The sequence below is a fragment of the Asterias amurensis genome, chromosome 5 (genome assembly GCF_032118995.1).
Source record: "Asterias amurensis chromosome 5, ASM3211899v1".
NCBI classification, from domain to species: Eukaryota; Metazoa; Echinodermata; class Asteroidea; order Forcipulatida; family Asteriidae; genus Asterias; species Asterias amurensis.
In genome coordinates this window covers 3419106-3442440 of record NC_092652.1, presented here as the reverse complement: position 1 = coordinate 3442440, position 23335 = coordinate 3419106, and the positions used below count along the sequence as shown (strand labels likewise).

General features: G+C 38.8%; 2 protein-coding genes across 3 annotated transcripts; one reads left to right on the top strand and one right to left on the bottom strand.

Moving 5' to 3' along the window:
- The first annotated feature begins 602 nt into the window (after nt 1-602).
- LOC139937601 (MIF4G domain-containing protein B-like) lies at nt 603-8680 on the top strand. Its single transcript, XM_071932818.1, has 5 exons — nt 603-1395; nt 2059-2279; nt 3468-3675; nt 4341-4394; nt 4654-8680. The coding sequence occupies exons 1-5, from the start codon at nt 1174-1176 to the stop codon at nt 4870-4872; spliced, it is 924 nt and encodes a 307-aa protein (XP_071788919.1). The 5' UTR covers nt 603-1173; the 3' UTR covers nt 4873-8680.
- A 1313-nt stretch (nt 8681-9993) lies between these two features.
- Nucleotides 9994-23315, bottom strand: LOC139937705 (tetratricopeptide repeat protein 23-like). 2 transcript variants are annotated; one of them, XM_071932986.1, is made up of 13 exons: nt 23203-23315; nt 21687-21857; nt 20948-21143; nt 20273-20396; nt 17877-18033; nt 17184-17309; nt 16063-16189; nt 15082-15164; nt 14267-14352; nt 13633-13760; nt 12862-13011; nt 12060-12142; nt 9994-11714 (listed from the first exon to the last, which is right to left on the bottom strand). In XM_071932986.1, the coding sequence occupies exons 2-13, from the start codon at nt 21851-21853 to the stop codon at nt 11585-11587; spliced, it is 1557 nt and encodes a 518-aa protein (XP_071789087.1). In that variant the 5' UTR covers nt 21854-21857; nt 23203-23315; the 3' UTR covers nt 9994-11584. The 2 variants fall into 2 exon arrangements, with proteins under 2 accessions (XP_071789087.1, XP_071789088.1); XM_071932987.1 differs by lacking the exon at nt 23203-23315 and adding an exon at nt 23085-23196.
- Between the last annotated feature and the right edge of the window lie 20 nt (nt 23316-23335).

Sequence of the window (23335 nt, the reverse complement as noted above, 5' to 3'; positions counted from 1 at the left end):
ACGTGACGAGTTTGACGGCATTGATCATTACTCATCTTTCTTGATTTCTTCTCTAGCTCACCGTCACAATTTCACGTTTCAGTTCCGTATAAAAGAGCCTTAGTCCTCCATTCGTAAAAGCAAATAAGTTAATAATTATGCAAAGTAGGTGACTATTCACGGATATCCATAAGAGTCTGAAAATAGAGTTCTCGCGTTTGTCTCAACCATGGAGGAATAATGTCTCAACCAGACTGGTCTTTCTGTAGAAAAAAAGAAAGAAAAAAAAAAAGAGAAAAAACATTTTTTTGCCCCCCCCCCCAACTTTAGATCATTGTGTTACAAAACTACGAACATCTTACTAGCGAATAAAATGCACACGTTTCCTGAACAACACGACGTCCAACAATGCATCATTTTGGAAAGAATGAAACTATAAATAACAGAATTGAAATAATGAGCATTGAGAATTCAACAACAAAAAACATTTTAATTCCATAAAAATAATGTGATGCTTTCTGTGACACTTTTGTTTTGAATTTTAGAGTTGTGGGTAGGGCCTACATTGCGACATACTGCTTTGTTTTTCTTTTAATTAGATTGGACTGATATAATCTGCCGCCGTGACGGGATTAGGGGACGCGTGACAAATGGCGGGTGAGAGCAGAGCTTCCTCGAATCAAGGCCATGTGGAAACAATGGGAACTGCAAGAAAGGCCGCAAAGACGGATTGTTGTATTTGCCAAGCTTTCAACATGAATGTTTACAATGTGTGTTGTATTCAAATCATCATCCGGGTTCAATGACACTCGGGACCGACTACAGTACATACACCGTTTTTGTGTGCATGGGATGGCCAGGGGCGGGAGAGTGTATAGGGTGTAATAGCATAGAGGAAGGACAAGGTAATAGTAGGGGTTTGTTTTTGTGTTGCATTTATGGCGTTCCATAGTTTTCCAACTTGGGTTAGCAAAAACTTGCGCTGGTGATTATTAAAAAGGGTCTCGAATTTGTTTTTGGTGACAAATACAAAATCCTCAGACTTCTGGCGCAAAAAAAAATACACCAACTCTTGAATACATTTCCTGATAATGAGTAATAATAGGCAGGTACCAATACTCATTGATTGTGTGTGTATGTTAAGAGGCCTAAGAGTCCAGTTGTCATACCGAAAATTACGCCGGGCATTTCAAGATGGCGTCCGCCAGGAGTTTGTACGACGGTCTGACAACGAGCGACGTCCCACATCTTCGAACTAATAATTTAGATAAAGGTAGAGGCAGGGCAAACCGTGTTAAGAATACAACAAATTCAGGAGATACGGCTGATGAGAAAGGAGCAACTGACAAACAAGAAAATGAGAGCATTTCACCAGCAGCGGTGATTGAGAATTCCACTGATTCAGCTTCCAAGGCGGTAGGCTATTGTTTTTGTATTTTGTTAGTGCATCTATTTAGTTAGTGATAAATTTCTCGGCTTCTGTTTGAGTAATATTATTATTATTATTTAGTTGGCAATTCAAATAAAAATACAAAATTATAGAATATTTATACGCTACCATGGGCAGAGCGCCGTGGAAGTTCTTTTAATTTATAAAAAAAAAAAAAAAAAAAAAAAAAAAAAAATAAGTTTAACTTTAATTCGGATTCGGAGATGAGTGCATTATTAATTTAAACATGTTAAATTGAGACGAACTACTAAGTCAAGAGTTCCATCCGCTTGACTTATGTTCTGTTTTAAAATTTCAATAATAGAGTTCATTTGGGCCTATGGATGTATTGTAAGATAGCTAACAATATCAATAACAAATCTGAAATATTCATAGAAACACAATAATATTAATAAATAGGAATAAATCAAAGTGGCAGCTGGATGTAGAAACATTTCTGAACCAAATTTGTTTACCACATTTTGTTTAGTTGAATAGTTTTGACATAATTACTGTTTTTGTGTACGGGTGTAACAAATAGGCCTAACTTAAAAATGTTAAGAAACCTTTTTGTAATAATACTTTCACATTATTTAAGAAAAACTAGCCAAAGCATTAATTTAATTTTTGCTTAACTTTTTACTTTCCAGGAAAGCAACATTTTAGACCTACTTAAAAAGATGTGCGCCACCAACGCTGATGAAATCAAGGCATTGAAACCTGAAGATGAATCCATAATCGTTGAAAAAGTTCTTGAAAATATTTCGACTGGAGAAGACCTACAGAATCTTGTGTCAGACATCTACGACTGGACACTGTTAGATCCAGCATTGACATCATGTGTGGCGAGCCTGTGTGCAGCATTAGCAAAGTACGGCTGTTTTAGATGTTCATTTTTGCATTTAGCCATTGTGTATTTAGGGCTGTAGAATTTCTTGGTGGAAAGCTCATAATGATGGACTAGCCCTGGTTGGACTCCTCTACCAGGACTAAATTATTAACAGTAAACGTCTTTTTAACAAACTTGGGTATAAATGCCTCTCTTAATATTTATGCGTATGTCACAACGCTAACCCATAGCCTCATTTTGGGTAAGAATTATGACGTCATGCATAAATATTAAGAGAGGCGTATAGGTGCTTCATGTTAAAATTCCACTTTTCATTGATTTGGATTGCAAACATATTCTCATTCTTTGTAAGGTGGGGCTTGTGTTGGGGGAGGGGGGCGGGAGAAATCCACAAGAGTGCAACTTGCAGCTAGAGAATTTCTGCAAGACCAGAATCAGTGTGAGAAAAAACTTTCTACTCTGGTTAAATAATGTACAAACTTTTATTTGAAGAAGTATTTTTTTAAGAGAAGCTTTATCTCGTACACTGAAGTTAACGTAAACCTTGAGTGGATATGTTCACGCAGGAAGATTAATCCCTAATAGAAAATACACAATCAGAGAAACGCTAAGGACAGTAATGCTTCTGGGATTAAATTTTTGGGGCATAAAAACTGATATCTTTTACATATTATATAAAACCGAACTTCAAAGTGAAATACTTCTAAAAATGCTTTATACTATCAATAGCTGCTGTAGGCATCTAACCAAATTTTATTTTTAAAGGAACACGTTGCCTTGGATCGGTCGAGTTGGTCTTTGAAAAGCGTTTGTAACCGTTTTTTTATAAAATGCATATGGGTAGAAAGATGTTGTAAAAGTAGAATACAATGATCCACACAAACATGCCTCGAAATTGCGTGGTTTTCCTCTTACCTCGTCGACTAACACGTCGGCCATTTATGGGGGTCAAAATTTTGACTCCCATAAATGGCCGACCATGTTAGTTCGCACAGTAGAAGGAAAACCACGCAATTTCGAGGCAAACTTGTGTGGATCATTGTATTCTACTTTTAAAACATCTTTCCAACCATATGCATTTTATAAAAAACGGTTACAAATGCTTTTCAAAGACCAACTCGACCGATCCAAGGCAACGTGTTCCTTTAAGAGCGATTGCTTAACATACTTTCCCGTTCACTCAAGTGTAATTTATTTTTCTTGATTTAGATTTGAGAAAGACGGAGTGATATTCCGCTTGACAATCTTGAATCATATCAGAGAAGGCCTCGAGTCCAGGGATAGCTGGAGAGGAGATCAGCCGACGAGATGGCTGGCATTCGTCTGTTTGCTTTGTGATTTGTTTGCGATGATGAAAACTGCTGCAAATGGTTATTTGAATATACTGATTGAACCTGTGTACTCGTGCTTGGAGCAGGTATGTCTAGATAAACGCAAGAACCATCTCTGCCCTCATAGGTACCCATTTACCTCTGGGTGGAGAGAAGAAATGATAGTTAAGTGTCTTGCTCAGGGACACAAGTGTCACGACCGGGATTTGAACTCGCACTTTGCTGAACAGAAGCATCAGAGCTTGAGTTCGGTGCTCTTATCCGCTCGGCCACTACACCCTAATAAATTATCACCAGTTCTTTTCCTTTTCTTATTCTCAGAAATCAAGATTAACACACTTATTATTTACGTGTACATTTCTAGGCCCGGATACTTCATGGAGGCAATGTTTGCCGTACAAAGGGCCTTGGTGCCCCTTGAAATGTTCCTTAAGAATTGTACGATTTCCTCAGAGAGGTGCCCTGTATGAAGGAGAAAAAGCCTTGGTACCCCTTGCCTATTCAAAATCGAAATCCTAGCCCTGGTCATTTTGTTATATTTCAAGTTTTGTTCTGTACTTTCCCTTATTTCAAATTAATAGTGAAATGTTCCTCTCCTAGCAGTTTGTGTTTTTGTATCACCAACAGGGAATGAACATGAGGTAGAACCAAAACCTTGTTGGCCATTTACATTAATTCTGTTGGCCTAAAAACCCTTAAGTGTTACTGATGTGATGTTAATCAATACTTTTCTCCCTTTTTCTGCCAACAGTTGGTGACGGACAAGAATGGCTCTGAAAAACAAATTGAGTACGCCACCCTCAAGGTAAATATTACTTAATGGTAGAGGGGGGAGGGGAGGGGGTGGGTTGAAATTACCTTCACGCCCCTGGTCGTTGATAGTGAGAAGCAGATCATATCAGTATTTTCACAAAATATTGCTGCCCCATTTACACTGAGACATTTCTGTTAGAGGCATTTTACCCCCTTTTCCCCCTCCTGGTTGCCATTGGTTATGATTTATTGAACTTTCTGTTTCCATAGCTCTTCCATGACCTTATAAAAAAATCCATTCTGAATTTCAGTTGAAACAGCTTGGACAGATTCTTCAGAGAAGTCATCCTGCTAAGATGGAAATCTTGATGGATAGCCTCAGGGATCGATTCCTTGGGACGGGAGTCACAGTAAATAGCCGTGTGCACTTACTTGAGACAATCGAGTTGTGTGCGAGTGGATGGGCGTTTGACGACTCAACTACCAGTGCGTATGTGCAACTCTATCAAGATACCATGAAGGGAAATTGAGTCTTTGGATAGACCTCCTTTAGGCACAGTGACAGTGCGACAAAACTTGAGATAGGGGATTGCTGGAAATGATGACATTGGATTTGTGGTTTTGAAATGTAGACAGACTTCATCAAAATACAAAGGAGGGAATAAGAGTTACCGGATAGTCCTTCTTCAGGCACAGTCATGACAGTGGCAGTGCTACAAAACTTGAGATGGGGTTTGCTGGAAATGATGACATTGGAGTTTTGAATAGGACGTGGTTGTCGTGAGCTCTATGCAAAAACACAAGAAAAAGAACAAACTTGGGATCTTCTGTAAGTGTTTGCTGCGATTCAGAACAGAGAACCTACCCAGGTGTGAGAGCCTTGTTGGTTGTGGGTGTTCCTGGGTGTTCATGGGCGTCTATGGGAACACTGATTTGGTGTGAGTAAGTTATTTGGGTGGTAGGTGTCAAATGGGTGGTGGTAGGTGTCAAATGTGTGTATGGTGTGACTGATGTGGATTTGAGTTGAAGGCTAAGAACACGCTGTAGGTGCATGTGAAGAGAGTGGGTGAGTGGGTGTTGGATGTAAGGCGACTGGGTTCTGGGTGTGGGGTAAGCGTAGGTATGCAAAGGGTGTGTGTGGGCGTTTGATGTAAGGTGAATGTGTTCTGGTTGTGGGGTAAGCCGTACTACATGTAATGGTGCGTGTGGACGTTGGTGAGAATCAAAAGGTGTAATGTGTACAGTTGAGTCTGAGTGGAGTTATTGGATGTTGGTGGTATTTGAAGTGCTGAGTGGGTGCTGGGTGCCTTTGCAGCTGAATGGGTGTAAGTGGGTGTGCTCAAGGAGGGGTATGACTGGGTGTTGGTTTGAGTCAAGGAAAGTGATAAGATGGGTGTGGTGGTTGAGGAGAGAGTATTTGATGTGAGATAGAATCAGTTGTGTCCATTAAACATGTAATGATACTTTTTGAAAGTGAACAGCTCAATTGGAGGGAGTATTTGATGTGAGATAGAATCAGTTGTGTCCATTAAACATGTAATGATACTTTTTGAAAGTGAACAGCTCAATTGGAGGGAGTATTTGATGTGAGATAGAATCAGTTGTGTCCATAAAACATGTAATGATACTTTTTGAAAGTGAACAGCTCAATTTGGGCTTTATTTGTTGCCCCCGATACGGGGGCTCAGCAGAAATACTCAGATGTGTGAATCTTGCTGCCAAACAAGAAAAGCGGAGAAAAATGTTCATCGTAAAATGTTTTTAATCCGATATTAATCAGAAAGTAAAGAGCATACTGTTTATTTGGTGTTTATTTGGTGTTTTGTTCCTAAATGAAGTTGAAGTCGTGGCATTGTTCAGTTTTTGTTTTTAAGAACTTTTTAAAGTTAGTATGGGTCATGAACCTCTTCAAATCAAATCTGAGAATGGAACTATGTAGTTTCAGCAATGATTTTGAGTTCTTATTTTTGATTTGTTGACTGCTTGCCCTGACGTCATATGTGGCTACTGTCCAGTGGCATAAAAAGAAGGTAGGGCATTGGTTGTTTTGAATGACATTCATGGCACTTACATGTAAGCATGCAGTATGATAGCATGCTAACCCTTAAAGACACAGGACACTATTGGTAATTGTCAAAGACCAGTGTTCTCACTTGGTGTACCTCAACATATGCATAAAATAACAAACCTGTGAAAATTTGAGCTCATTTGGTCGTCAAAGTTGCAAGATAATACAATGAAAGAAAAAACACCCTTGTCACACAAAGTTGTGTTTGCGTTTAGATGGTTGATTTCAAGACCTCAAGCTCTAAATCTGAAGTCTTAAAATCAATTTTATGGAAAATCACTTCTTTCTCAAAAACTATGGCACTTCAGAGGGAGCTGTTTCTCACATTGTTTTATACCATCGACCTCTCCCTATTACTCGTCACCAAGAAAGGTTTTATGCTAATAATTATTTTGAGTAGTTACCAATAGTGTCCACTGCCTTTAACCATCTATGCAGTCTGCATTGTTAATGTGATCTATCTACACAGTGTATACACAGTTTGTTATGTACATTGTACAATGAACAGAATGATTTTGCTGTTGAATGATTTTAAATGGTTGGAAAACTCACTGGAAAATAATACAAATATTATGTTGCAAATCTATGGCATTTTTTTCCCCTAATTATTATTATTTTTGTTTACTTTTTAACTTGACTTTAGAATATTTTTGTATATATTATTCCCAGAAGCCATTTCATAAGGGTTATTGAAAAGATACATTTCATTATTTAGATTTAATTGATTTCTTCAACATTAAAATTTAGCCAGTCATGAAGGCACTAAATTCTTATCATTATTTTTCTTTTAAAGGTAAAGGTATGTTAAAGACAGTGGACACTATTGGTAATTGTCAAAGACTAGCCTTCACAGTTGGTGTATCTCAACATATGCATACAATAACTAACCTGTGAAAGTTTGAGCTCAATCGGTCATCAAAGTTGCGAGATAATAATGAAAGAAAAAACACCCTTGTCACACAAAGTTCTGTGCGTTTAGATGGTTGATTTCGAGACGTCAAGTTCTAAATCTGAGGTCTCAAAATCAAATTCGTGGAAAATCACTTCTTTCTCGAAAACTATGGCACTTTAGAGGGAGCGGTTTCTCACAATGTTTTATACCATCGACCTCTCCCTATTACTCGTCACCAAGAAAGGTTTTATGCTAATAATTATTTTGAGTAATTACCAATAGTGTCCACTGCCTTTAACCATCTATGCAGTCTGCATTGTAAATGTGATCTATCTACACAGTGTATACACAGTTAGTTATGTACATGTACAATGAACAGAATGATTTTGCTGTTGAATGATTTTAAATGGTTGGAAAACTCACTGGAAAATAATACAAATATTATGTTGCAAATCTATGGCATTTTTTCCTAATTATTATTAATATTTTTTACTTTTTAACTTGACTTTAGAATATTTTTGTATATATTAATCCCAGAAGCCATTTCATAAGGGTGATAAAAAAGATACATTTCATAATTTAGATTTATTTGATTTGTTCAAACTCAAAATTTAGCCAGTCTTGAAGGCACTAAATTCTTATCATTATTTTTCTTTTAAAGGTAAAGGTATGTTAAGTGGTTGTAATGAGCAAAATAATTTCAAGAATGTTTTTTAATGTGGAAGCTTGATTTTGTATTCAACTTGATTCTGATAATGCTAGTGCCAAATGTTCGGAGAAATATTTCCATCTGAAATACCAATTGAGTAAAAACAAAAAAAGTTGCCCCAACAAATCAAAATAGGCAAAAATAGATAATTGAATGAATTTCTTTTTCAAATAACATTGACAAATCATACTGTACCTTAAAATGTTGTGTTCGTGTCCTGGCCGAGTGGTCCACATGTAGAGCATCAAACTCAAAGTAAAATTATACATACTATGTATGCAACAATTAAAAGCTCAAAATTGTCCCGTTTTTCCCATTCCCCATTTCCCGATTTTAAATGGGTCGTTTAAAACCCTTTTGTTTCAATATTGTCCCACATGGATAAACTGCATGTAAAATCTTTAAACAATTTGTAATTGTGGTTACTTTATGTTGATTTTTTAAGGTTTGGTAACAAAACTTGTAACAAGATTAAAATCTTAATAAGTGCACTTACACATGTGTTTGGATGGTTATTCTTAAGCATAGCTGACCTAAAATTGTGAGGTCCAGGGGTTAGGGAAATTTTAACTTGTTCGATTTCTGTCCGTGCTTTGTGGTCATTGTATCATTATGGGCTCTATGTGGCAGTCAAAGGTACCCTTACACATGCATGCTCAAACACATAGCAGCACACGTACACAAATCTGTGAAGACCTACAGTACAAGGTTCTGAAAAGAACTTTGCTGAATTAACTTTAAAGGAACACGTTGCCTTGGATCGGTCGAGTTGGTCTTTGAAAAGCGTTTGTAATAAAATGCATATGGGTAGAAAGATGTTGTAAAAGTAGAATACAATGATCCACACAAACATGCCTCGAAATTGCACGGTTTTCCTTTTACCTCGTCGACTAACACGGTCGGCCATTTATGGGAGTCAGACTTTTGACTCCCATAAATGGCCAACCGTGTTAGTACGCACACTAAAAGGAAAACCATGCAATTTCGAGGTAAAGTTGTGTGGATCATTGTATTCTACTTTTAAAACATCTTTCCAACCATAAGCATTTTATAAAAAAAAATGTTACAAACGCTTTTTGTAGACCAACTCGTTCGATCCAAGGCAACGTGTTCCTTTAAAAAGACCCACAGGAACCATATTTTCATTTGCCTGTAAGAAATCTGGGGTTCTTCTGTATGCTGTTGTAAACTGCTCACCAACCAAAAGGACATTTAGTACAAATGCTAAAAATTATAACAGGCCTTGCGTTTCAAGCCCAGCAGAGGTCCGTCTCAAAATCTAACTGTGTGTTATGAGCCTTATAACACGACTCTCTTAGGGTCAAAACCCTAGATCTTTTCAATTAAAAAGTGAAATTTAAAGGCAGTGGACACTATTGGTAATTACTCAAAATAATTATTAGCATAAAGCCTTTCTTTGTGACGAGTAATGGGGAGAGGTTGATGGTATCAAACATTGTGAGAAACAGCTCCCTCTGAAGTGCCATAGTTTTCGAGAAAGAAGTAATTCTCCACGAATTTGATTTCGAGACCTCAGATTTAGAACTTGAGGTCTTGAAATCAACCATCTAAACGCACACAACTTCGTGTGACAAGGGTGTTTCTTCTTTCATTATTATCTCGCAACTTTGATGACCGATTGAGCTCAAACTTTCACAGGTTTGTTATTTTATGCGTATGTTGAGATACACTAACTGTGAAGGCTAGTCTTTGACAATTACCAATAGTGTCCACTGCCTTTAAGTGTAGAGATACAAGGAGGCTGATTCTGTATTTCAAAGGGACAAGCATTTACCAAAATACAATAAATGCAAAAATACATATTTTTGACGTCATCATAAGGTTTTTGCATTGACTGCATTTTGGTGAATGCTTGTCCTTTTTAAGTAGAGGGCCGGCCTCCTTCCAGCTACTAAAAAGCTACTGCCTTACTCGTTCTCTTTAATAAATAGTATCTTCAAAGTTTGACACAAACACTGATATAATATTGCTCCCTTGCATGTACATTTATTGCACAGAAAATAAAAATCCATCCACAAAGACTAAGATTAAGATAAGTTAGTTGGCCTTTTGTTTTAACCCCAAGATGATTCCGTACAAAGTTATTTATAAATCAGTAATCCAGCTCCATGCCACCACAATATTTTAGTATGTTAAATCTCAAGGCAGGTCTGTCTAGTTGCAAAATAACTTTCCCTTATGCATTATGCTATCAATCCAGGGGACTGCCAGAATTTACTGAAGCGTAGTAGCATTTTGAATTTTTCCAATGGAGCGTGCCGGTGTGGAAGGAGATTCTGTCCCCCCATGTGGCGAACTGTGTACAAACTACCTCTGATAGCGCCCTCTTTTGAATGATCTTCTACAAGCCCACGTCAATTTCCCATGTGGAGGATAGCCTGGGCCCCGGTCTTTATCCGCAAGGATAAAGACAGGTCCCCGCAGTCAGATCCATTGATTCCATTGGATACAATCATCGTTTGACAAACATGCAGTGACATAGATACCCAAATAGTCACTGCAGTCACCTCCGCAATAGAAGTTGACTGCGCATCTCTGTGTGAAAAGACCGAGGTCAGAGGTCAAACTACACGCCGGTTTTGCAATTTTTGAGGCCGGTCTCTGGCGTTATTCACGAGCGTCGAACTGTGACGTCAGATGTTCAGGCTATATGGAGGACAGAATCTCTGGGGGGACAGATTTTTCTGGGACACCGGCACTGGCAGTCACATCGGACCAGTCACACATGCTTAATACTTATCCAATCCAATAAGATCACCCCTACCATTCAAACTTTTTAGACGATCCCGAAGAAAGGCTACACTAGCGTGTTTTAGGTCACCTTTTAACACATTATACATGTACAAAGCTTTACCAAAATATATACATACAAAACATTTACAATATATTTATGTTATTTGTTAACACTTAAATTTACTATCTTGCGCTTGGCTTGAAGAATTCCCTTTGACCTCACATTGATAAACATTATTAACAGCAGAGATGTTGAAGGGCCCGCCTACCTGTAGCTATAAATAGCACTAATCAATACTAGCTAATTATGTTTTTTGTATGAGGTATCGCCCAACTCACAAGGCCGGTCGGCCACTTAAAGGTGAGGGCTACACTTGGGCTATCAACGCAATCAACTGCCACCAGGGGAACGTTGCAACCTACTCCTGGGGCTGAAACAGGGTTACCCCCTTCACAGTGCGTGAGGATGTACATGTAGGCATTTGTGTCAGCCAGTAGGAGCTTGGCTGGTAGAGCAGAATGCGCTACCTCCCCAACCATTAAGAAATGCCTCATTGAATTTGAAGTGTTTATGTACATACTGGAATGGCCGTTAGTTTCTCACTGGCCTTCTGATTGGTGTAGGGAGACCATAAAGGCCAAGTCACACTGCAGTGATACCGAAAACAATAACGATCACGACGCAAAAGAATGCGCCCACGCTTATTCAACCAATCGAGGGTGTGCATTTTTAACGTTCCCGTTTTCGTTATCGAGGCCTCAATAGAGTTGAAGCTAAAGCTGCTAGAGCTTTGCTGTTTGAAAAGTTTGATGGTTTCCCTAGTAACCTGAAGTATTAACGCTAGAAACTCCAGGTTCTGAGCTCGTCTTGATAGTAGCTGAGAATCTTGGCCGGTTCTTGAGCTGCCCTGCCTTGCTCTGTCCTTCCTTTGCCTTCAACGCCGGTGATCTAGTAAGCAAAATACAAACCAATCTATTGAAAATTGCCAGAGTAATTTTGATAAATGAAAAAAATCTATATAATAGATTTTTTAGCCTTTGTGAATGACTCTGCTAGGGTCGGAACATCACGCCATCAACTGTATGTCGATTCGGTTGGTAGGCAGTTTGCAACAGCTAATTCTACTTTCTCAAGAAATTAAGCTGTTACAAACTTTTACCATCCAAAATGACCATTAACATAATTGCTGTTTACCAACCAAAATGACCTATGGTATGGTATAACTGCTGTTTACAGACTAAAGTGTGGTAAAAGTAATCCAACATTAAAAGCAACAATTGTTTTGTTACTTACTGCAGCAGCATGTCTATGGTTTGTTGCGTTGCTTTAGATTTCCTGTGACTTGGGCCGTACAAACTGCTTTGAATGCTGTAGCACTGTCAAAGAAAAGAAACACAGATAATTAAGTATTGTATATGTCTCTAGGCTCCCAGGGAGTACAGTTCAAAGAGAACTTCACTGGTTAAATGAAACGAAACAAACGATTAAAGCAATCGGCCATAGACCACTGCAAATGTATCAGTCACCGGTCCTGCAACTGCCTGATAGTTTTAAAGGGATATCAAAGTGATTCATAACACAGAATCTGTCACCGGGTTACCTCACAAGCTTGGGGTGGGGCCATTTTAGCGTGTCTGGCATGCACCCTCCACCACTGAAAAACGTCTGGCAGTGGCCATTTGTGATTCCAGGGACTATGCCAAAACTTTCCAGTAAGTTTTTTTTAAGGTTAACTCTCTGGCTGATCTAGTTGATTTTGGGGCCCCTCCTCAATGACCCCCCTGCTCCATGATACCCGCCAGAGTGTGCTCAGCAGATGACCATTTCCTTACATGGGTCCCACATGGACCATTGATCTAGGTTTATATGTCCTACATGCCCATGAAAACTTCCAAGCTAGGCTAAACCCACTCGGAATCATAACTTTCTGTCATAAGATCATAAAAATGCCTTTGAAAAATTAAACAATGTTTTTTGGTAAAATTACACGCAAACATTTTACCAGCTTTGGAGTCAGAAGTAATGAATGTGACAAAGTGTGACTTGCCAAAAGATTTGACATTTGCCAAGAGTCCAACTACAAAACTCGTCTTACCTTCTTGAAGTACCTCATGGCTTTATCAAGCTGTCCTTGAGACAGTAAGATGGAGCCGTACAACTTATACGTTTCTCCAACCTCATCACTGAAATCACCGTAAGTGGCGCACTTGGATGACATGATGGTCTTTAGTAATGAAACTGCTTCCTGTAAAGATAATGTCATTGTTCGGTTTTCATCTCAAGTTCATAATAGAAGAATAAAAAGTAAACAGTAATTTTTGTTGTCTAGACGTCCATTGTGGTTCTTAAAAAGGTGTGTAAACCTTTGGTAATTACTCCAAAATAAATGATCAGAAAAAAACCCCCAACATTTTGAGGACTGGTTCTCTTCTTAGGAATGTTGGTTTAGAGAGAGAGAGGGATTCAAAAACAATTCAATCTGAGAAACATTTCTACATTATTGCTCGGAATGTGAATTCAAATCATAGATTATTCTCCCTGCGTGGACATAGCTGCTCCAGATCATGTCTGATTTGGAGTTTGCTAATGCTCTTGTGTCATAGTTAACGTATTGTTTGGTGGTGGTCCAATAAGACTTCTGATTAAGGACACCAGTCAATACATAATCAATACAAGCAGTTATTGATTACCCACCTCTAGTCTGTCCGCTCTGATCAGCAGTTCACAAAGACTGTCCTGTGTCCTGATTGTCTTAGGATTCAGGAAACTATCCAATACATAGCCAATACAATTGGTTATTGATTACCCACCCTATTCTTTCTGCTATTCAATACATGGTCAATACAATCGGTTATTGATTACCCACCTCTAGTCTGTCCGTTCTGATGAGGAGTTTACAAAGACTCTCTTGTGTCCTGATTGTCTTTGGATGATGCGGTCCGTATAACACTTGTCTGATACCCAGACTCTCATCATGGTATCTCTCAGCTGTAGCTGTAAGTGCACCACAAGAAATCACAACAATTATTCAATACCACCATTTTGTGCACGTCATGGCTGAGCGAAAGAGCACCGATTCAATCTCTGGTGTTTGATCAGCAGAGTGTGGGTTCAAGTCCCAGTCGTGACACTTGTATACGTAAAATTGGGGAGGTAGTGCTTTCTGCTCTACCAGCCAGGCTTCGTATTGATGAAACCCAAGCCTACATCCATATGGACTGTAAAGGGGGTAACCCTATTTCAGCCCTAGGAGTAGGTGGCAAGGTGTTTTGCAATGTATTAACATCTTTTCAGAACTACCAGTTTCTGTCATCAAAAGAAAAATACTTTGAAAGACGAAACCTTGTTTGGCAATAGTATAAAATTACAAAACAAAGATATGACAGCATGCATTGAAGTATGGGACATCCTTATAACAACACCCTTAGCAACCCATAGCTGTAGCGACAGCCACCAGTGTGGCTACGGCTTCAATCTCTTATTGTATGCAGTATACTTACTTTCTGCTTCAGCCGAGGCTTGCTCAGAGTAAGCCAGAGCCAGCTTAAAGGCCGTCTCTGCAACCTCCTCACTCTGCCCACTGTATCTGTAAACGACAGAAAGTCAACCATTTGATTCAACAATTGGAAATCCTTAACAGTGGTCCGCTGGCCAAATACCCGAGGACCAGTGTTGAAAAACATCCCTTTTTCAAAAAGGCACTGGACACTATTGGTAATTACTCAAAATAATAGTTAGCATAAAAACCGACTTGGTAACAGGTAATGGGGAGCTGTGGATAGTATTAAACATTGTGAGAAACGGCTCCCTCTGAAGTAACCTAGTTTTTTAGAAAGCTCTCTCACTAAAATAGTTAAACTGCATTCGAGACTTCAGATGAGGTCTCGAGTTCAAGCATCTGAAAGCACACAATTCAAGCATATGAAAGCACACAATACTTGTGCAACAAGGGTGTTTTTTCTTCCATTATTCTCTCGCAACTTCGACAACCAATTGAGTTCAAAGTTTCAAAGGTTTGTTATTTTATGCATATGTTGAGATACACAAAGTGAGAAGACTGGTCTATGACAATTACCAATAGTGTCCAGTGTCTTTAAAGCACTGACTAGTGAAAAAGCCGTTAGACTATATTGAAATGGACTTTATGCATTGACGTCATCCAGCCGTCATCTTAGAGGTGAAGTGATAACAATCAAAACGCACAGATTTGTACGCGCGGCGCAACGGTTCGGCCAATGAACAGCCACTTTTTTACCTCTATGCTTCAAGAGCATTCAAGCTGCTTTCAAGTAGCTGTTTTGAGTAATTGGTTTACCTTGCTACGGTGATTGAATGGGCCTGAAGGTAGTACTCAACAGCCTTGTCATGATTAGCGTGCTTCCCTTTACTCTGCTCCAAGTAAAACAAATCAAGTTAAGGAAACAAAAAACCACAAACAGAGCTGCCAACATTTGCATCTTGCAAGCAGGGAAATTCTATACAACAATCAGGGAGATGTTTCAAATAACATCCAACTCAAAAGTGGAAACATTTCCAAAATCAAGAATACTTTCAAATTTGTTCATAAGAACATGGAAAGATTGTGTTTTTTTCAGGGAACTTTCTGCAGAATCAAGTAGAGTTAGCAGCTCTGCAGACATATCCACCATCATCTTCCTTCAAAATAACTGAGTCTTTGAATGTTTAAAAAAATAAAATTATGCAAGTTTGCTCAAAATAAGGCTAAAGGCCACTCTTAGAAGTTTGTTTGGCTACTTTTTTTTTTTTTTTTTTTTTTGTAAAGCACTTTGGGGCTCTGCATAAGGTACTTAATAAATATGAATTATCATTATTATTATTATTATAAAAGAAGAAAACGTTAAAGATGAAATTAACTCAGGGCAGCAGACGGTAGGAATTGATATTCCTCCTAAAACAGTCTAGATTGTAGGATGGGGTAAAATATACACCACGCAACAAGTTTCAAAGATATGCAGTAAGTAGAAAATAACTGCTGGAATGGCTTTGGAGACATTTTGTTGTTATTTTAACTTCTTTTCCACTTTTCTCTCTGCTGATCCGCTGGAATTATTTTCAATTTTGCAAGAAGTATTATCAAGTTTGAAAAATCCCACCATGACTTTTCCCCAAGCTTTGTTTCACCGTTTTACAAACTTATTGATAAAACCAACAGCCATACGATGTCCTCGGAAAGCTACTTTCTTGCTGATTCAAGAAAAAAGTAAAATCTCAACCCATAATCGGATTCCCTGCCCTTCTTGAAACTTTAAAACGTTTCTAGTTTACCAAAGGATATTTTGCCAAGGTCTTGGTATATTGGAATAAGTTCCAAGCTGTCTGAGCCATTGTGTTTTTCTGTAAGTCGTACGGCCTTCTCGTAGTAACTAGCGCCAAGGGCCTGCTTATTCTGGTTGGCGTATAACCTGAAATTAACAAGTCAAAAATGTTGAAAAATAAGTTCATACATTTGTAAGTTTTTTTTTTAAAGTTATTGTATTGTGTTACTGTAAATGCCTTGGGCACTCAATCGGTGGATATGTGCGCATTATAAGTTTTGCTTCTAATTGCTATTACAATAGTATTGTTACATTGAGCCCTTTTGGAGACCAATCATTTATCAGCGAATCATCACCAAACGCCAATACATGGTTTTTCATTTTTGTAAGAAATAAAACTTATTGTAAAGTGTCTGAAAAAACATACGACAAAAAAATAAATTTGGTTATGTTTTAGAAACATGGACACTACATGTATGTTAACATGGGAAATATTAACAAGGGCCGACCAGTGCAAGGAATGGACCGTTACGGCTTTCCATTAAGCTCCGCCCACCGCACACATGAGCAAGACATGTGTACGAGCACTCCCAATGACATTCTGCACGATTCTGCCGCGCGTGCCAAATATACGCGCACGCATGACCGAGTTTGTCCGACCACAATCATTGCTGTGATTGGTCAAATGGGTGAACGCGCACAGTTTGATTGACAGGTCGGATCGGTCCATTGTCTTTTAAACAAGTTTGTCAATCAGAGCGTCAGAGAGCGGCTTCAGCACAAAAATAAGCTAAATACAACAAAATTCAATTCACTAGATTATCAGCCAAAATACAATGTCACATATTCTATTTGTGACTGGTATCCTGCTAATTTCTTCTAAGCAGGTTATCGTAAAGTAATATTTTCTGCTTAAGCAGCTCTATGATAATGGGCCCACGGGCCAATTTCACAAAGCCCAAAAAAATCATCAGAAGACAATTTTTCCAGTATCACCATAGTGATTTGTGTTGTGACATCACACTTAGCAACTACAAATGATTTAAAGATCAATCTTAGCTCTGTGAAATTGGCCCCTGGTGCGTCGGTTCAAGTTTGATTTAGGCGGCGTACGATTTTCTGCTTGGTTAGTTGGACGTACTTTCCCATAGCGATGGCGATGTAGATTGCCATCTGTTGCTGTTCTGATCCAACTGTGCTAGTCAGCTTAGCTCTTTCTTCAGACACCTTGTCTGCCTTCACAAGACACTGTTCTGCCTCAGGATATGTGGAATCAGGTGGATTAAGGAATCAAACAACTCGTCTCTGTGGATTTCAGTCTGTATGTTAGAATTTAAGGCAATGGACACGTTTGGTATTTACTCAAACTATATTAGCATAAAAACTGACTTGGTAGTGAGCAATGGAGAGCTGTTGATAGTATAAAGCATTGTGAGAAACAGCTCCTTCTGAAGAAATATAGTATTTGAGAAGGAGGTAATTTCTCATTAAAGTATTTGAATAATTTTGATTGGAATTGCTAGAAGCAGTAAGATGGTTAACGGGAAGTCTCAAATTAAAAAACCATTCAAAAAAACTATTTTCTACACCTCGTTTTACCTGTTTCCTTTTGACTACGGGCTGAGAGCTCTTAAGCAAAAAGATTATTGCCTTATATAAAAAAAAACAGAGAAAATATAATTAGCTTTTGCAAACTGCGTACCAACCAAAAGGACCTATGGTATAAATAACCCTAGCAGAGTCTTTCTCGAAGAAAGACTTTGCCTCGGTCGAAACTGCGGGCCATTGACTATTTTTTGCATAATTAAACAAACAGAAATACAAAAAAGGATATTTGTTATTGATGGTGTTACTACGACCAAGGACGTAGTACATCTTGACCAGTATGGCCAGGAGGTCAGCTTTAGACTCGCTGGAGTCCGATGCATGGAGTCCGCTTAGCATGATCTTCTTAGCTGCTTCTGCCTGGTACTGAGCCTGGGGAACCAAGTCTGTACGTTAAGAAATAAAACAAAAAATCAACATTAAAGACACTGGACACTATTGGCAATATTGTCAAAGACCAGTCTTCTCCCTTGCTGTATCTCAACATATGCATAAAATAACAAACCTGTGAAAAGTTGAGCTCAATCGGTCATCGAAGTTGCGAGATAATAATGAAAGAAAAAACACCCTTGTCACACGAAGTTGTGTGCTTTCAGATGCTTGATTTCGGAACCTCAAATTCTCAATCTGAGGTCTCAAAATCAAATTCGTGGAAAATTACTTCTTTCTCGGAAACTACTCCACTTCAGAGGGAGCCGTTTCTCACAATGGTTTATACTATCAACCTCTCCCCATTTCTTGATACCAAGTAAAGTTTTATGCTAATAATTATTTTGAGTAATTACCAATAGTGTCCACTGCCTTTAATCCACAAAATAAAATTTAATTTTGTTACAGTGAAGGTACATCGCAACGCTGTTAAAAAGTGGCATTTGACACACACATTCTGATGTAGAGAGCCCATTGTCTGTTTCTTTGATTGTTAAGATGATCTTCCTACCAAGGGAACTCGGCAACCTCCCACTAGGGGATACCATCATCAAGCTGGCAACAGCCAATCTCTCTCATACGAACACTGGTTTAACGCCTATGACTATGAATTGCACAAATTAAGAAACTGTGATTCAGTAACAAGAAGACAATACTTATTCTGGTTATTGTGAAAGTCAGCGGCTAGCTTAGGGGATTCGAACCACAACTTTGTTAATCTGCGAGGCCTGCGGTATAACCACTGGTACATGAAGTGTTTAAAGCCATTATACACTTTCGGTACACAGTATTGTCCAAGGCCCACACTTCGTGTATCACAACTTATATATAAAATAACAAACCTGTGAAAATTTAGGCTCAATCGGACATCGGAGTCGGGAGAAAATAACGGGAAAACCCACTCTTGTTTCTGCACGTTTCGCCGTGTCATGACATGTGTTTAAAATAAATCCGTAATTCTCGCTATCGAGAATTGATATTGTTTGAATGTTTTCTCAAAAAGTAAAGCATTTCATAGGCCAATATTTCAAGAGAAGTCTTTCACCATTACCTTCTGTAAACCCTGTAAATTATTTGTATATCTGTGAACTTTTTTTTTTTTCTGTACCGAAAGTGTATAATGGCTTTAAAGGATTGGGGTACTTGTTCAAAATGTCCATAGATTTACATTAAACTTACAGGGTTTGAAGATAATGATAGCGGAAAGCTTCCCTTCAAGTCTTACTTACTGAGGTGCTGTAGTATTTGAGAAATGAGTAAAACAGTGTCATGAAAATACGTTTGTAAATGATTAAAATTATTTTCATGACGTTGTTTTACTCATTTCCCCCAAACTACAGCACCTCAGCACATAGTATTTTCAGGGAAGCTTTCTACTATCATTATCTTCAAACTGTGTAAGTTGAGTGTAAATCTGTGGACATTGTGTTTTTCGTCCTACAAAAGTTACATAGACCCTTTAAATGAGAGTGGTAAACTGGAGAAGCCACCAGCCATGCTCAATTGCAATGGACTTGAAGCCGTTGTTGGAAGAGATAAGGTTCTCAGCCTTGGTCAATTTCTGCTGTGGCAATCTGTGGCACTGACTGACCATACATACAAATACAATGACAGGAAAGTGTGGCATGGGTTACTTCACCATGTACATATCATAAGTTGTTTTGAGGCATCTTGGCAAGCCTTGAAATAACCCTCGGCACCCACAGCAGTTGCCATGGTGCCCTGTGCTTTTGCTGTGGTACCCTCTGCAAAGTTCCAATACAAACAATTTCTCCTAAGTGCCCCTTGACCACTGGAAAAAAGCTGTGCCTCTTTCAAGAGTGAGGTTTGACCAGAGGAAAAAAGCTGTGCCTCTTTCAAGAGTGAGGTTTGACCAGAGGAAAAAAGCTGTGCCTCTTTCAAGAGTGAGGTTTGACCAGAGGAAAAAAGCTGTGCCTCTTTCAAGAGTGAGGTTTGACCAGAGGAAAAAAACTGTGCCTCTTTCAAGAGTGAGGTTTGACCAGAGGAAAAAAGCTGTGCCTCTTTCAAGAGTGAGGTTTGACCAGAGGAAAAAAGCTGTGCCTCTTTCAAGAGTGAGGTTTGACCAGAGGAAAAAAGCTGTGCCTCTTACAAGAGTGAGGTTCAAGGGCTGCTTTGGAGTATACACTAGAACAACTTTAAGAGGGGAGCCTAGAGGAAGTTACAAACTTGTTGTACCTTTGAGGGTGAGGTAAGCATACGCAAGGTTGGTGTGACTCTCGGCTAACTTCCAGTGTCCGTCTCCATACACAAGACGACAGAGGGCGGTGCAGCGGATGTACTCCTGGAGAGCTGGTTCGACCTGAGGAAAAAATCAATCACACAACTTAAAGGCACTGGACACTAATGGTAATTACTCAAAATAAATGTTAGCATAACAACTTACTTGGTTAGAAAACAATGGAGAGCTGTTGATAGTATAAAACATTGTGAGAAACGAATCCCTCTGATATAATGTAGTTTTTGAGAAAGAAGTAATTTCTCACTAAAATATTTGAATTGAATAAGAGACCTCAGCTGACGTCTCGAATTCAAGGCAGCTGAAAGCACATAACCTATGCACCAAGGGGGTTTTTTCTTCCATTAGTCTCTCGCAACTTTGACGACCACTTGAGTCCAAATTTTCACAGGTTTGTTATTTTGAGCATATATGTTGATATACACTAAGTGATAAGACTGGTCTTTGACAAGTCTTTGTTCAGAGCCTTTAAGCACAACACACAAATTTAACTGCTTACCAAGCCCAAACGAAAACACGTGAGACTTACACAGTCTGTTGCTTATTGGTAACATTGGTTGGCCTTTCTCCCCGCAGTACACTTTAATCTTTTATCTACTAAAGGTATTTCATACCTCACCAAAACCAGCGTGCTTCCTCGCTTTACTTTCTGATCTCTTCAGAAGTTCTTCCGGGGGATTCAAGACGACAACTGAACCGTCTTTCAGTCTTAGCTTGTGTAGCTTCTTCTTTTGTCTGCTTGGGGATGACCTTGACCTCTCGGATCGTTGTGAGGAAAGCTCAGAACCATCGTCAGAGATGTTATCGTTGCTGAGGAGAGCAGAGATCAATGAAAATAATATGCATAAATAATAATAAGGAAAACTTTATATAATTAGTAACAGTGGCTTCTTTTATAGCATGCATATGTGTCACTCAGTGTCGCTCAAGGCGCTTTAGCATACAGTACTTTCCTGCAAGGTATGTGGGACTACAATTGAATTATGAGACTTGCAGCCAATTTCACAAAACGTTAGGATTAATCCTAATTCGAGTTGGGGAGAGCAACCCGTCCTAACTTAGGATGGGTTCAATCTGCCTACGTCTTCGGAAAGGGAACTTTACTGGTCCTAAGTCCTAAGATTAATTAGTTAAGAAGAGTTTGGTGAAATCGTTCCTTTACATGCATTACACAGCACGTGGGACCAACGGCTTTACGTCCCATCCGAAGGACCAAGTGCTCGTTTAAGGTCACAGGTGTCATGACTGGGACTCAAACCAAAACTCTGTTGATCAGAAACACCAGAGTTTGATGCATAAGGTCTGTGATCATAACCCTCACTTGACTGTTCTGTTGATCAGAGCTAAACTCACCTGTAGTTATCTCCATTACGCTTTCTCTGCTTGCTGGAGCTGCTACCATTCTCAGTGGGAATGTCAACGATCTTTAGACCCAAGCCTTGGAGGTTAGGTTTCTCATCTTCGCTGGAGGCTCCGTTGTCTGCCGGATCAGATAATGATAAATCTGAGAAGGAATCCATTATCCTGGAGAGAAACAGGGAAAAAGTGTTTTGCCTTTCAATTACAAATACAAATAATTTTCCAAGTTTTTGGGGCCTTCTTGGGCCTATTTGTGGCTAGCCCTACCCCTACCCCTACCCCCCCTTTACTTACTTACATGTACTTGGTCTTGACATGGAGGTAGAAATACTACCTCCTTGGTTGATGGTCTTGACTCTTGCCTTGGGTTGGACTTGGGGTGGAGATTTTTTCTTAATTTAAGACTAAATTTTGAAGAAGAGAGTGCAACAAAAACAATGACTGCCACAAATGACAGTACGGACAGTCAGATTGATCCACTTTGTAAATTGTTGTCATTCCCCAATTATCATCATGATGTGATTGATGGTAAAATACGTAACTTAAAGGCAGTGGACACTATTGGTAATTACTCAAAAAAAATCTTTCTTGATTACCAGTAATTGGGGGAGAATGATAGTATAAAACATTGTGAGAAACAGCTCCCTCTGAAGTGACGTAGTTTTTGAGAATGAAGTAATTTTCCACGAGTTTGATTTCGAGACCTCAGATTTAGAATTTGAGGTCTCGAAATCAAGCATCTGAAAGCACACAACTTCGTGTGACCATGGTGCGACAAGAGCTTTTTCTTTCATTAATATCTCGCAACTTCGACGACCGATTGAGCTCAAATTTTCAAAGGTTTGTTATTTTATGCATATGTTGAGATACACTAACAGTGAAGACTAGTCTTTGACAATTACCAATATCGTCCAGTGTCTTATAGTATTTTAGTAATGCTAATGTAATGTAGGGTCATATGTTATCGACCCTCATAAATGTTCTCGACCCTCAACCCAACTTTGATTCCCCGTTTACCGCGAGACTGTGCAAGCTCTGCGGTTTACTCGCAGTCTGTATTTAGTCAGGCTTAATCATGCTGAGAACAAAGTTTCTTGTCGTTGGTTATGTTCAGATAAAATGATGAATTTTTGGTATAAATCACTTGTGCATTATTATGCCAACAATCAAAAGAGTCAAAGAAACATTATCCAACCTTAAAAGTTCAATATTTAATTATGAAATTCCTCTTCAAACACTTTCACTCAAAATATCCAATAGTATGCTAGTAGTGCTACCTACATTATATGCATTTAAACCTAGTCCTAGCCTGGTGTACTGTCACAGGTAGAATTATTTAATGTTTAGTCGTTAGATTTAGATTTAGAAATTAGAATTAGATAGAAGACCCACCGCACACACACACCGCAGTGCCCACTACGTTCGTTTTGCTCCGATTCTAATCCCGGTATCCCACTCGAAATGTTTTTAATCAACAAAGAAAAAAGGGTGAAATTAAAGCAGTACTTACGACGTAAAAAACTCTAATATTTGTGTCAATGAAAGAGTCCTGTTGCTATGAAAACAACCCACTGCATTTTCTCCATTCTTATCGTTCTCGTCCACTGCAAAAAAAATGCACCATTGAATGGAGCGCCCTCTGT

Bases quoted from the DNA above. Each gene is read 5' to 3' on its own strand.
- LOC139937705 (XM_071932986.1), bottom strand. From the start codon at position 21,853: ATGGATTCCTTCTCAGATTTATCATTATCTGATCCGGCAGACAACGGA. The intron at 16,190-17,183 runs GTACGTCCAACT...TGTTAATTTCAG, and splicing joins ATCGCCATCGCTATGGGAAA to GTTATACGCCAACCAGAATA. The intron at 11,715-12,059 runs GTAAGTAACAAA...TTTGCTTACTAG, and splicing joins ACCATAGACATGCTGCTGCA to ATCACCGGCGTTGAAGGCAA.
- LOC139937601 (XM_071932818.1), top strand. From the start codon at position 1,174: ATGGCGTCCGCCAGGAGTTTGTACGACGGTCTGACAACGAGCGACGTC. The intron at 1,396-2,058 runs GTAGGCTATTGT...TTTACTTTCCAG, and splicing joins CTGATTCAGCTTCCAAGGCG to GAAAGCAACATTTTAGACCT. The intron at 2,280-3,467 runs GTACGGCTGTTT...TTCTTGATTTAG, and splicing joins CTGTGTGCAGCATTAGCAAA to ATTTGAGAAAGACGGAGTGA.